This window comes from Rhinolophus sinicus, chromosome 5 (genome assembly GCF_057876585.1).
Source record: "Rhinolophus sinicus isolate RSI-liver-muscle chromosome 5, RSI-T2T, whole genome shotgun sequence".
Taxonomy (NCBI): domain Eukaryota; kingdom Metazoa; phylum Chordata; class Mammalia; order Chiroptera; family Rhinolophidae; genus Rhinolophus; species Rhinolophus sinicus.
Window position 1 is genome coordinate 21,844,447 of NC_142505.1, and position 15,399 is coordinate 21,859,845.

The window sequence follows — 15,399 nt, forward strand, 5'->3', positions numbered from 1 at the left end:
TTTAATACAGTTTTCCTTTCTGAAAATGTATATACATTTTTTTTGGCACCCTCTGTATGTGCTACATTTTTTTCACCTGATTGCATAGACCTTTGTTACTGAGCATCTTGCCACATCCATTCTTTTTTGTCCAATGGTAGCTTGCGATCTTACTTTTTGTTGTTACGCAGTGAATGGAGTCTATAGCCTAGGTATAGGTGGAACTACTAAGGTGACTTCAGCACACATGTAATGCTATTTTAAGCATTTTAATATGTGTTCTAATGAACTATGGGTCCTGCAGAAGGAAGGAAAGAAATGGCTGTAAAAAATTGAATTTCTCTTTCAGGAAACCTTTGAGAAAGCAAGTTTGAGTAGCAGCAGCAGTGGGGCAGCCAGCCTGAAAAGTGAACTGTCTGAAAGCACAGACCTGCCCCCTGAAGGTTTCCAGGCCCCCTCTGGTAAAGAAGAAGACAGGACCTGCGATGAAATCCTGTCAGATGATAACTTCAACTTGGAAAATTTTGAGAAAGGTATTTCTAGTGAAAAGGTGGCAGCATGAATGCACTCTTGACTCCTTCTTGTTTCAAGGTTTGTTTGATTTTCATTTTCTTTATTAATGTGCAGATATATATTCAGAGCTAGACGATGAATTGGACATTTCAGATAACTCCAGCAGCTCCAGTTCAAGCCCTTTGAAAGAATCTACATTCAGTAAGCTTTCTTTACCAGTTTGTGAATTCCAGCAGGTAGTAATTTGAGAATCATACTTGGGAGTCAAGTAAGTGTCATTATATACATAACCCAGTGGTTTGTCTCCAGGTGCAATGCTAATTAGGACAGGTGTGTCTGTCACTCTGACAGAACCCAAAAGCCAACCAGCACGGTAGTTTTCTGTTGCCTCAGCTGTCCAATGAATAATTACATTATTTCTACCAGCAAATGCAAATTCTAACTGGAGAGTGGAGATACGTAATTTGGAGACACACTAAATAACCACAAGAATCATGGAAGTGACCTTTTATGAATCTGTTGATTAAGGGTAGAAACATGAAGAAGAAATCAGTGTTGGTATATTATTTACATTAATATAAAGGGATATATTATTCTTAAAACACTAAAGTAAAGTAAATATTTTAATTGTTTAGAACTATGAAAAAATATATAAATTCAGTCCATATGTTAATCTTGACTCTTATTTTGAAACAGTAAAGAAAATAGTCATACCTCGGAAAAGAAATGTTTAGATAAAATATAAAGATTATAAGGAAATACAGGATTCAATTTACTCAACAGATCTGAAACTGAAAGAAAAATCATAATGGAAAATAATGACTCTTTTAAAAGAGTAAGTTGATAGACTATTAAATAGGATAGATAGAAATGCTCTGACGTAAATTAAGTGTAAAGAATTCTTTTTCACCAATGACTATACTATGAAAATGACTTCTCACCAATGACTATTTCAAAAAAAGAAGGTTTAAAATAGCCTCCCTAAATATAAAAGTAGAACTCTAAGAATTTGGCTTCATTTTTCTTTTCTTTTTTTTTTGGCCTTTTCCTAACTTAATCGGTCCATCAAAATGGTAACTGAATGTTCCAGATTTTCTGGGACAATCCCAATTTTCAACACTGCTCTGTTTTCTCTTTAAATTCCAGTTGATGGGTAAAATGTCTTGATTTGTGATTGGGAAAACATAAATATTATACAGTAAAAATATTCATACATATAAACGTGTACAGCAGTTAATTACTGACTATTTTGAGATGAATTCAGGATTATGTATCTCCAGTAACAGTGGCGGGGAGGGTCTGTGGGGAAATGGGGAAGGAAAAGTTGGACCCTTAAATTTGCATGTGGTAACTTGTAACTGGCTTGGCAAGGGCTTCTGGATGATTATGACATAGATATTTTATTGTTCTTTTGTTAGCTGTTAAAAATAAGGAGTTTCTTTGCTTAGCACCTTTTCTTTGGAAGAAGACCCTTAGACAAACCTGTCAAGTAACTAGTAATTTGCAACATTATAGTTTAGCTGATACTTTCACAAATGAAGGCAGTCTTTACAGTACATACAATTGCTCAGATAGTAGAATGCAACATTTTTAAAACAAACAAACAAATGAATGAATGAATAAATAAAAGATTTGCAGTGGGAAAAGGTGAAGTTATTTTTATTTTCTTGTTTTAGGAATTTTAAAGAGAAGTTTTAGTGCTTCAGGAGGAGAAAGACGATCCCAAACAAGGTATGTACACGTTGAGCTTCTAGAAATATTTTCAGATTGCAGAGTTGAGTTACTGATGACTAAATTGAAACCTGATAACCAGAAGTTACCGTAGGCATGTGGTAATAGAGGCTACTAGAACCCACCTTCCCAGAACTCATTGTAGTTTACCAAACAGCATACTGGGAAGAGTGCCACGCTGGGACCAGGGTTCCAGTCTACCTCTGTGATCCTCAGCCAGTCAGTTAGTCTTTCTGAGCTCAGGGGTGGGGGTAAGCCAGTTGTGCTTCGTGAGATCATATGGAGTCCTGGCTCCTCAAACTTTGCTTCTTTACTTCCCCGGGGTATAGGTTTTATCCTCATGGCAGTTGTGACAAATGTGGACCATATCACATCCACATCCCAGCTAGCAGGAAGTAGAAAGGGGAAGTGGAGACTACCCACACCCCGTTTTTAGGACATGACTCAGATATTGTGCTCATCCCTTCTGTTCATATACTATGGGCCAGAACTTAGTCATATGACCACATCTAGCTGCAAGGGAAGATGAGTACGTCTGGGGGATTCTGTTTTATAAGGAAGAAGAAATTGTTATTTTGGGGCAACTAACAGTGTCTGCAATAGTTATTTCCTGGGCTAAGGACTAAAACGAAACTATTCAACTTGACCTTCTGCAAGTTCCTGGTGACCTTCATGAGAACAGTGTCCGTGTCATTGGGTGAGGCTGTCGTGAGCAGAAGCCTAACTGTGGTGGTTTTAGAAGTTACAGAGGCAGGGCTGGGGAGGGAACAAGTGAAGAAAGCGAGGAGTGAGCTGGGAGAGTTAGCTGGTGGGGAATGTTTGATGGGAAAGGGCCTTCTAGAATATAAATGACTGCAGGTTGTTTGGGACTGCGCAGAAGCAGCCAATGGAAAGGAGACATTGAAGAGGGAAGGAGAACTGATGGTGCACAGTCACCGAGTAGATTGGAACCCGAGGGTGGGCCTGGGAAAGGTGAAGGGACAACCCTTTCTCTGTGTCTGAAGAACAGGAGTCGAAGGTAAAATTAAGGTAGAAAAATCAAAGAAAAGGGATATTACAGAAGATTATACTTGGTGGTTTCTGTTCATTAGGTGATGTTCAAAGTCACTGCTGAGAATGTGGTCTAGATTTGAGGAGTGTGATCACGTAGGAAAAACCAATAGAGAGATGGGCAAGGAGCTGAGCAGAAGCAGGCAGAAGGACTGCCCAAGCGCTCTGAGGCTGAGGCACCAGGTGAGGCTGGGACTGCCCGTTACGTGGCGGTGCCCATCAGCAGGCTGGTGGTGCAGGACCCTGCCTGTGGGGTGAGTGTGTGCATGTGACTCAAAGCTCAGGCTGCAGCTGTGCTTTATCAGCCAGGCATTTCAAATGCAAGCAAAAGAAACTCCCTGGCCGACTTATGCAACAGCGGGGTTCATGAGAAGGCTTTGGGGGGCTCACCCAATTAGGCACCCAGAGAGTCAAGCTTAAGAACGGATAAGAGCCAGGTCAGCCCCTGACGTCTGTGGAGGAGGCACTCCTGGCAGACTTGCAAAGGCACTGATACTAGGCTAAATGCTGTTTTCTCTCTCTCTGTGTCACCATTCTTAGGATTCAGTGTCTTGCAAGAGTGTCAAATTGGCCTGATTTAGATTAGGGTCCTAGTTACTGCTGTGGGGAGAGCTGAGCTCCTTGATTGATAGACGCTTCCAGTCTGCCAGGGATCCCTTGCTGTAGTGAGCAGGTGAGGGTGCTGGGCTGTCCAAATGGAACTACTATCCATTCCTGGGTTTGAGGGTGCTGGGAATTGCATAATGGAAATGAATTTCAGAATGAAGTCCCTGACTGGCAAAATCCTGAGGGGATCAGGTAGGTAGCAACAGTTGATGAGTTAAAAGACACATACATAGGTGAATAGGTGACTAGGACCTGACTTCAAATAACATTTGCAGAGCTGTGCCGTGTGTGATATAGTGGGATATGCCATCGGGGGAGACAGGTTGGTTTAGACAAGCTCTCTTCTCTCAAGGGACTCACCGTGTAACGGGGAGATAAGGGCAGACTTGAGAAGGAAATAAATGACAAAAGACAGCCTATGATTCATGCCAAATACGAGAGAAACTAACTTTTTTACTTCCAGCTAATCCCCAGAGCTTCTCTGAATTAAAAGGAGACAACTCTAATATGTATTTCTGATTCTTTAAAAGGCATTAAATAAGGCTAAAGTTATTTGCATTCTAATTTGCTTAGGATTTTCCTGGGTTTCTTGGTTTATAAATGTGAAAGTAAACCCCTCCTGCAAAATAATTAGAAGCTACATGAGAAGTTAGAATCTAAAGGAAGATGGCACAGCTACAAAATAGAATAAAAATAAATTGAAAATCAAGCCTGTAGAGATTTTTGGCTATTCTGTGTCATATATTAAATGGTCAAACAGTTACAGTGAGACCTTCATTGGTTCCTAAAACAAGGGAGTTGGTCTCAATGAGGAGAAACCACAGAGCAGTGCATGCATACTTGACCAGAGCACAGCTTCTAGAGGCTAGAATTCAGAGTTGGCCCTGGCTAAATAGTATACAGAGAAAGTTGAAGCATAAACTCTCAGCTTTGGTCACCTAAGGTATCAGGGGCTAGAGTTAAGCCAATTGCCTGCTGTAGAACCAAGTTACCTCCTTAATAAGCTGAGATAGATTTTTCTTGGGCAAATAGGCCAGGCAAATGGATAAAACATGAGCAAACGAAACTATGAAGGGCAGCCCCTGCTGTCTTAGAGAAGTACTAAAGTTTCAAGGCTGGAGAAAGGTCACATGACATTAGAAGTGGGAGGCACCCTGTTGGTCTAAGCCATCGTCATCAAATAATACAGCTTTTTTTTCAGGAATATAATTAAAGGCAAACCAGGAGAGAACCAGTCCCCTACTCTTAGAAGTCCATGTTCTTTCTATGTAGTATTTAGCAGAAGTCACGTGAAGCTGGCAAATAAGTCCTTTGGGCCCCCTTTCTTGCCAAATTCTTCCCCAGATCTCAGCCCTCCACCCCCAGACCACGAAAAGTCCTGGAAGCCAAATTCAAAGCTCAGAAACCAGATGAGTGGTGAGAGCTCCCACCCCCTTTCCTTGGCTTCTGGAAATGTAGCCATTCGTGAAGCAGAGGTGAATTATCAAATGCCCATTCCCAAATCTCCAGGCACCAGGGTACCACATAGCAGTCATTCCCAGGGCTCTCCTGGACCCCCAGTAAACCTGGAGGTGAAGCAGACAGTGGGGAGCTTCCAGAGAACCCCTATTTCCTAGCAGTAAACAGGCCATTCATGCTATGAGTATACTTACTTAGCATACTTTGCTTTTAGTTAAGTCTTTGGTTTACTAGCATAGAGATTTCATTTTACATCTTCGTCCTTTGCATGTTACTGGAGGGTCATAAAAAGGAGTGCCCCTTGGGACACTCCTATAGCTGTTTAGCAATCTGAGTCGTCACCCAGGAGCTGCTTTAGCTACAGCCACTCATACTCTGTTGAGGGCTAACTCTGTAGTTAGCTCTCCTGAAGGTGGAGAGCCGTGAGATAACCAAATCTGACTGCATTTCACTTCCATCTAGTAAGTAACAAAAGGCAGGAGAAAATTAATGGTGTATTTTTTATGTATTGCTTTTAATGAATGCACACAGATCATGTGATGATCTATGTTGAATAACTTTTCTTGAATGAGAATGTGAGAAGTTATTTTAACAGCTTCAATGATCTATAATTCGCATGAAATAAATTGCACATATTTAAAGTGTGCAAGTTGATAAGTTTTGAGTGTGCATATCCCCGTAAATCCCACAATTTAGAAAGTGAGCATAGCCACCTAAAAGTGCCCATTTGTGCTTCTCGCTCCTGCTCCTCACTCCCCAACCCAGGCAATCATTGATCTGCTTGCCAGACTATAGAATTGTTTTGTGTTTTACAATTTTATATAAATGGAAATATGTACTCTTATTTGTCTGACTTTTTCAGTCAGCATAATTATTACGAGATTTTTCTATGTTATTTTGTGTATCCGTAGTTCATTCCTTTTTATTGTTAAGTAGTATTCCATCCTAGGGCTGTACCAGTGTTTATTTAGCCATTCATCTATTAATAGACACTTGAATTCCAGTATTTGGCTATTACAAATAAAGCTTCGGTGAACACGTACGTTTTGTTATCTTGGGAAAATACTTAGAAGTGAAATGGTTGGATTGCATGGGAGGTTTATGCTTACCTGTTTAAGAAACTGCCAAACTGTTTACTGGAGTGGTTGTATCATCTTTACATTCCCAGTGTGAGACATTTGAACCCCACGTGTCTGTTGACAGGGGTGAAGTGAATGATGGTATTTGTGGAAATCATCTTCTCTTTTGATGTGCGCATCCCTGACATCATAAGGAATGAGAAGGAGAGTGGAATTCACTTTTCCCAATCAAACTCTCACAAGATATCATATACTTTGAAATAATCATATAAAGTAAATATCCTTATTGTTAATGTTTCTTTGATGTTATGTGCACATTGAGAGAATTAGCCAAAAGCTGGGTTAATGTCTGTGCCAAGATAAAGGCAATCAAAAATTCAACAATTAGGACTTACTTTGAAATGTCCAACTTTAATCATTTCCATGATCTAAGTGATCTAAAATCTCCTGCCTCTATTACTACTTGCTAGGACAGAATTAAGAATGGGCTGATTTTTACCAGTTCCTCTATGGGTTTTAAAGTCTCACTCAATATATATATATATATATATATATATATATATATATATATATATATATATATATATATATATATACACACACACACACACACACACACACACACACACACACACACACACACCCTCCCTTTTTTAAGATTCCGTTGCTCAGGCAACAAGATTTCTCCATACTCACTTGTGTCCTGTTGCCAAGGCAACAGGGCATAATTGGCAGACTGGTTTAAGATGACGATGTTTTCCACATCAGGGATACCTGTGGTTCGCAACTTTGATAAATCAGCGTATGTGTACTTGAATTCACGGTTGTGCACCCGACTCTAGTCTTTGTATATAAAGATGACTGTGGATGTTTGTGACCATCCTGTATCATACATGTGGTCAGAAAGACCATATGTAGTTTTACTTAAATTGAATAAATACTGCTTGATCGCTACTTTGCCAGAATAAACCCAGCCTGTCTGTGAATGTCACAATCAAGCAATCTGAAGTTTTTGTCAGTAAGACCATGTTATTTCTTTTCTGTGACAGTTCTAAACTTTCCTGCTTACTTCCCATTTATTTCTAGCTATTATTAGAGTATGAGTGGAGAGCCACAGAAGCACTATACCACTTTCCCACTCCATTAACACTGTGGATAGATGAAAAGCTCTTAGGAAACAGGAGAACTCAACCCCAACATAATGTCGCTTATGTGCATAGGACATGTTTATGAATGTCATCACCTGAAGGAGGATTTTAAGCAGTAAAATCCTAGTTAGCATTAGACACAGATAGCATTACCTCAATATTGCAAGCCAAGCCTCTCGTTTCATAAGGTTACACATTTCCTTCTTTTAATCGGCATCAAATAATATTGACTACTTTTCACAATTGAATTAAATTATGTGATGCAGTTACAGTGACTGGAAATATTTTCTTGGTTCAGAGATAAATTTAAAAGACTTTTGTGAGATATAAAATTCTAGAACTCCATTTCCTTTATGGCCAGAACTCTTCTGACAAAATAATTATCCAAATGATTTACCCTTGCGCTTGAATTAATTCAGTGAGAAGTTGATTTTAAAAATTACAAAGCCAATGCAACCTCCAATGTCTGCCTTACCTATAGTGGTTTGGGGTGGAAGTAGTAGGCTAATATTCGTATTCAGTGCTTCACCTTCTGTTTTGGCTTATGAATTCTGGATGAAGTCACACCGGATCTGAAGAGAGTGGGAAGTGATGACCTTTGAGAACCTTTGAAACCTCCATTTCTCTGAGATTCCGTTTCGTCAGCCTGAGTTGCTGTTGGTCAATGCCCATTTCAGAACTTTTAGAGGACACAAGCATCATTATGTTAAGCCTTTCCACCATAACACATTTCTGGAATGCTTTCTTCATGTTAAACCATTTCTATTTTATAGCTTGTGCCATCACGGGAAACCATCCTCTGCAGCCACAGTGTTCTATTGGACGTAAACATTCAATCTGGTTCATTCTAGAGGCAGACTTCCCTCAGGCTCTGCATAATTTCCATCTTTTGTCCATCTGTGGACCCAACAATTGTATAATTAAAAGCTGTCCCTGCTAGTTACAATGAGTCAGTTCTATTTCGAAATTTCAACTGACTATGTTTTCTTGGGATCCATGATATAATTTCCAGAGAAATTAACTGTTTTTCTGCTACCCTTAGTCAGCCTTGTAAGGTCCAGGACTGTAGGGACTGTTTCTTTTCACCCTCCCATCTTTAGTGTCAAGCACAGTGCCTATACGTAGTGCGTACTTAATAAATATTTGTTGAATAAACAAATTTATTTTTAAAGATCCCCTAAAGTTTAATAAAGAAGAATGTAGAGTTATATAAAGGAGTGGCAAAGCTGGCAGCAAGTCAGTGTCGTCAGGGGGGTCTCTTTCACATCAACCACCAGCACATTTTTAATAAGTAAAAATATTTGAAGTTTGATGTTCTTCAGGACAACTGGAATAGTCATCTAGTTAACTCAGAATGTGAACAGTTATCAGCTAGCAAGAGCTCCCATAAACTCTTGAGTGAAAGATGTTCCCCAGTTACATTTTCATTCAACTTTTAAGACAGTGGGGTATTGTGGGGTGCAGCTATATGGCATGACTGTTAGCCTCAGTCAGAATGTTTATGAAGACAATGACCAGCACCTTCTAAGGAAGGGTCTGGAAAGCACTGTCGAATATGGAGGCCATTGGCCACATGTGAGTCTTGAGCAATTGAAATGTAGCTCGTGTGACTGAGGAACTGAATTTTAAATTTCATATGACTATTAATTTAAATGCAAAACTGAATGTAAAATATCATGAATTTTTCTATTTAGTTAAGTGTTGAAATGATACTATTTTGGATACATTTGATTAAATAAAATATATTTTTAAAATTAATTTCACTTCCTTATTTCTACTATTTAAAAATGTGGCTACCAGAAAATTTAAACTTATGTTTGTGGTTTGCATTATATTTCTATTGAGCAGTGCTGAACTTGTCTGGAAGGCTAAGGGACAGGGTTATTTAATTGCACTCGCTGGGGTAGAGTGTGTGTGCAAGGATATGACGAGCTGGAACATATGCACTGCTCCTTAGCTCAGCCCTCAGACCTCCTGCCCACATACAGGCACTGCTGAGATTACTCTCCTCTTCCAACTTTCTGAGGTCAGCGTCCATCCCTTTTCTTTCTTTAAACATGTCCGTTATCCCAGGGCTGGGGAGAGTGTATTAACGAGTAATGCTGGAGAGTTTCACTTACTTTTCAAGGGTCTGGAAACCTAGATCTGGGAATGAGACAGAAAAAATAATGGGATCAAGAGAGGGCTGGGTTGGTGGGTGGTTAGGAGGAATGGGAAAGGATAGGGAAGGAACTCACAGTGGATGCCAAGATTCCAGTATTGTTCTGGTACTTACGTTAGGTAGCAGGTAATGAGTGTCAATTTTGTTATGCCTCATAAAACGTATGTGTTACATGTATGTATCAAAATTTCTATAATTAAAATGAAAGGCTTGTGGTAAGAGAATTATCAACAATGTTTATTTATATTTGAATCCCTTTATTCATTCCCACTCAGCAAATTACTGTCATGTGCCTTGTATGTCGTAGTTGTTGCGTATATTTTTGTTGGATTGCATTAAATTGAAGTATGGCTCTTATAACTTGTCAGAGTACAGATATTTCTTATTTTATTCCAAAAAAATACCATTAAGAAATTGTCTCTAAATTTTAATGGAAAGAACAAGGTTGAAGGTCATTTATGGCTGTCCTTGGTGGGTTCTTAGGCCACCTCCACTGGTGGAAGGCACTGAGACCAACTTGCAAAAAGATCAGGAAATCTAGAGTTTTAGGGCAGGGCAAACAAGCGGTGTTTAATAATACTGAAAACTAGGGTACATGTAATCCTCTGAAATGCAAAAATCATCGAATTTTAGATTTATAGCTTTTTTAAGACAGCAGGAACAAAGCACCAGAAAATAATATATGTAAAATTTGAAATATATTTCTTTTTAATATAAAATCAGTAATTTTATTTTAAGTGTAACAAGAAAATCATTCAAGGCCCTAAGATTTAGACTCTTAATCCTTCTTATTAACAGCTATGATGGATTCAAATATGTTTATTTCCTTCTTTATTTAACTCTTGAGAGTGTTTTGAGGAAAAATAGCCTTTATTTATTTTTATAATCTAAGCCATAGCAAGGTGTAGGCTGTCAGTAAGTGTTGGTCGAATCCAAGTTGAGTCAGGCCTTCTAACGGCTCCTACTTCTGTTTTCAGGGACTTCCCCAGGGGAATAGGATCAAGACCACGACCAGGTAATTTGGTGTTGGCAGCAATGAAATAATGCATACCTCCCTGAAATGCAATGTAATTTATGTTATAGTCTCATATCTTTCCCCCTTTTATTTCTTCAGCTTTGCTGCCTCTTGACCTGCTTCTGAAAGTGCCACCCCTCACGCTCAAGGCCCACATTAAGGAGCTAGAGGCCGAGTTAGTGATGGGGTGGCAGTCCCATAGCCTTCCTGCTGTGATTCTTCGCAATCTCAAAGACCATGGTAGTACTTATTAGATCAAGTTGATGTCAAGCACACAATGGGCAAACACAGGATTGTAGTTGGGCCTGAAATGTCTAAATGATGCTTGGGACGGGCAGCAGGGAGATTTTGTTTTGTTTGTCTACCATGATTATTAGTTTGGCATTTAAGGGTATCGAAATACTTTTCTGTGTTCACTTATTTGATTAGAATATTATAGGATGTTCCAAAATGTGCATTTCTACTTTGGTGGGAATGTTAACCAGTTGAACTATTGATGCTTAAATTGCTTACCTACTAGTGAAAAATAGTAACTATGTTTTACATGTGTGTAAAACATACACATGTACATAGGTATACATATATTTACGTAAGCTCTAGATCTATATGATACAAGAGACTGGAGCATATCTTTTTTCTATCTCCTTTACTCTGACACAGATAGTTCTTTATGGTTATTTCTGTTTGTATTTGACTAAAACAATGTTATATCACATTGTTTCTTTAATAACATAAAAATTATGGATTTTTAAAACATAAATATTTATAATGGTTTTTGGGGAAAAAGAATGTGTTAATCAGTTTCTAATTTCTGTTAAAGAGGACCAAAGTACAACAGTAATAGTAAAATTATTAGTTAAACCTGGACAATTCAGGAAGAAGTTTAATGATTGTGCTTTTAACTTATGTATGAATATGACTCTTGAGTATAAAGTTCTATTTTAGTACTTTGGTTAATTTGGAATTATTACCTACTGCTGTTTTCACTTTAACTTCTTTAATTCACATTTTTTTTTGTAGAGTTAACACATATAGTGAACAAAGATGATATGAATTGATTTACTGTAATATTAGCCCATGCCTCTACATTTATTAAATTTGCTTTGGATGAGTTATTGGCACTTTGGGGCCATTTACACTGTCAACATAGATGCAAAAAAAAAAAAAGATGGTTTTTGTTATTGATATGTCCAAAGCTATCATGTTGACTGTACTCTACTGCTATTGTGGCATAAGGTAAGTTCATAACATAATCTTAAAGCTAAAGCAATTGTTGATTTTATAACAGCAAGAGTGGAACACACACATGTATGTGTATGTAAGCAATTCGTAGTTCTGTTGTAATGCATCATAGGAATTCCTTTCTCTATCCTAGCTAAGAGAATAAAAAGGTGTCATGGGACACTGTTGGTCTGGTTACTTGTGAGTTACACTTTATGTATTCCTTACTCAGAATAGGCAAAGCACTGAAACATATAAATGATGTATTTAAAAAAAATAATCAGATTATATTAACATATTTTCATTTATTTAAAAATTGATTTAGATAAAATCAATTTTATCTTGGATAAAAAGGAACATGCTGGAAATTATGTATGAATAACAGCTACAGCCCTGTATTGCCTAAATATGCTGGGGGAAAAATTGTCAGGGACGGGAGATTTTCGTCAAAACCTGGGTATGCCCCGAGGACTACATCTAGTATGTGAACATCATTTTCCACATGCTATGGCAGAACAAAGGGTGACAACTATTATTTTAGAGTGCCCGGTGGGTGTATTATAATATCTTGCCTCTGTGGTACTTCTAAAATGTGGACTTCTAGGTCGATATTGTGATGATACAGCAGTATTTAATGTACCTCCAAACTCCTGTAGAGCAGATAACCATGGAACCATTTCAAGTTAATACAATTAAAAGTCTTGTTGTTCTTTTAATACTAACTAGATTGTGTAAATAATTTATTTTATACAAATTCTTTAGGTTAAATAATAGACTGTAGTCCTCTGCCAACAGAAATAAAAATTTAAGAATTTCTATATTGCACAGATGAAAATGTTAACAGTAATTAATGTGGCATGAATGAATGAATAAACATTTTAAACATGTTAATTATTTTAGCTCTACTTCCCTCACTTCAGTCACTTGTAGATTACCATTGCACAAATTTGGCCATACCTGAGTACCATCTGTATCATTCTCCTAATCTATGCTTCTTTAATTTGACTCACTTAGTCAACTTAAATTTATTTAAAGAGGAGGTTATGTTATTGCTACAAATGGGAAGCCAGTAGAGTATCACTTGCCATAAATAGATGTCAACTGTAAAAATAAATGCAAATCTAAGCAAGACAACATTGCTAAATTCCAAGTAGATATTGCTGTCTGCTTATCCTGCGTTCTGTTTTCTTTGTTATGAAAGAACATTAGCTAATCTTTGAGAAATGGTGACGTCATACTTACTTCACACTGAAACTTAATCTTGATATAATCAGTAAAAGGAAAAGAAAATTAAAAAAGGAATACTTTTCATACACAATCTACTTACTGTGTAAAATTATATTGTGTGTAAGTACCCTATGCCTCGGAAAACTCAATTTTTAAAAATAATTGTTTGGTTCTGTTGGCTATAGAGTCAAATGAATTAATCAAACAAGATATTTTGAATGAAAGAGAAAAAATCTAGGATCTTTTGATATAAAAAAACAGTCCTTTCCTACTGAAGTAGGGGAAATGGTGTCCTATATTTGTGAAAATAAAATCATACCAAAACATATTACAAGAAATGTATTCTTTGTCAAATATATAGAGTACATTTTAATATCATGGACGTTATCAATGTGGGTCAAATGTAAATTTTTAAGAGTATCAGTCAAACCCAAATTTAAAGTGCAAATGTAATGTCAACTAAGAGTATGGCCTAATTTGACTGGATTGCCACTGATGTTTTTCCTTCCCTTGATTAGTTTTTCATTTTCCAGTCGCTAACACCCAGGTTGTGAACTGATGTATGGAAATTCTTGTGCTCTGCATTTTGAATAGAAATTGTCACTTCATGACTTCTAGGCTCTTAATTTTATTTTCTTACTAGATGATAGGGAATCTATTTTTATACTTGTCCTTTGTTCGTAAAGGTCAGATCTAAATAGTCAGTGTCTCATCTAAATATGCCATAGAGCACAGCTAATATTTTAGTTGCCTTTATTATGAGCAACTTTCAGTAGCTTACTTTCAAATTAGTTACTAACATAAAGTACGTAATACTAAATTTTATAGTTTCCAAAGTGATTTTAAGTATATGCGTTCTCTCATTTTATGGCATAGCAATTCTTTTAGCATATAAAAATGTACTCGCCAGAGTTTAATCAAAATTTATATGCGTACCAGTCTATAGATGCAATTTAACATATAATTATATACTCTTCTATATTGTTTATTGGGATTTGGATATAATTAGCTGTATTTCCCAACCACATTAGAAGCATCTTTAGTAAAGTTTGCATATATCTTGAATATGTGCTCTGAGATAAGGCCCTTGAAAACTACTGGTTGTGTAACTGATGCAGACTTACCACTGTATAAATCCTTATTTATCCTTGCTATTGAGAACAACTGTATAAGTAATCTTATGACTACTTAAAGAATGGGGAAAAATGATATTTTAATGTTAGACTTCAGGCTGAGGAAGGAGTGGGAGACACAAATTTATTTTACCGATGATAATTTGCTTCCGAATTCTTCATGCCAAGGGAGTCACTGGGGGCGTGTGGACTAGGTTCCAGGAGGATGCTTCCTGGCGATGATGTACACTTCTTTTTTATTGGTTAGCCTTTGCATCCATAGTGCTGAAACAGTGTGTTTTTCACATCACAGTATTTTATTCCTGAGAATTCTGGGCTTCAGCAATAGAGTTGACTTTCATACAAAAAAAAAAAAAAAAAGAAAAAGAAAGAAAAAGAAAAGTTCCTTCTAAAAGGAATAAAGGAAGCCAGAATGACTTGGTCAGTCATTGTAGCATTGCGTAAGAAATAACTAAGTCAGTGGAGAAATGTCAGGCTGTATGGACTAGACCAAATGCATATGCTAGTTTTAGATCACAAATTCAGGAACAAAAATTTAACTTTCTATATTTTTCCAACGTTGAACTTAATTTTTATATTGAACCCCCTTCCAGTTATCAGAAAACATAATCAACTAGCTTAAAGGTAAATGTCCATGTTTGGTGATTTCTCTATCATATCAGGCTTAAAGTCAGTCAAACTAAGGATTGCCCTTCTCTCTCTTCTTCCCTGGGTGATATTTTTGTTCCAAGGATTTCATTGGCATCATGGTCCTGGGGCTTTGAGACCATCTGTGCTGGTATCTAATCTGATTATTGAGTGTGGTTACCCTTCCACGTTGGTATCCAAAGAAATGACAGAGCCCTACCTGCTTTCCAGTTCCCAGTCCATGTTTCCACCAGTGGCTGTGTTCCCTAGAACAAAGGCAAGACGTTGGTAGGACAAGCTCTCTCGTGCTGTCAGCTCACCTTGTCAGGTGTCTGGGAAGGTTAGCCTGCTGGTCCCCACCTCTCCAGGCCTGGAGATTTGGGACTTCAGTAGAGACTCTTTGCCTCTGATACCCCAGGAAGCCTCACTTGATCCTGTGCCGTATGGTGCA

At 37.6% G+C, this 15,399-nt stretch overlaps 1 protein-coding gene across 7 annotated transcripts in view; it reads left to right on the forward strand.

The window, feature by feature from the left end:
- NEK10 (NIMA related kinase 10) overlaps positions 1–15,399 on the forward strand; it is a 181,424-nt gene that overhangs the window by 133,414 nt on the left and 32,611 nt on the right. For 5 of the 7 annotated variants that reach the window (XM_019745290.3, XM_088798310.1, XM_019745295.3 and 2 more), the window contains 5 exons: positions 329–512; positions 607–693; positions 2,169–2,223; positions 10,703–10,740; positions 10,840–10,980. In XM_019745290.3, the coding sequence (XP_019600849.3) occupies positions 329–512; positions 607–693; positions 2,169–2,223; positions 10,703–10,740; positions 10,840–10,980 (505 nt within the window). The remainder of the gene's footprint in view (positions 1–328; positions 513–606; positions 694–2,168; positions 2,224–10,702; positions 10,741–10,839; positions 10,981–15,399) is intronic. The other 2 variants (XM_019745292.3, XM_074312742.2) reach the window with 1 other exon arrangement.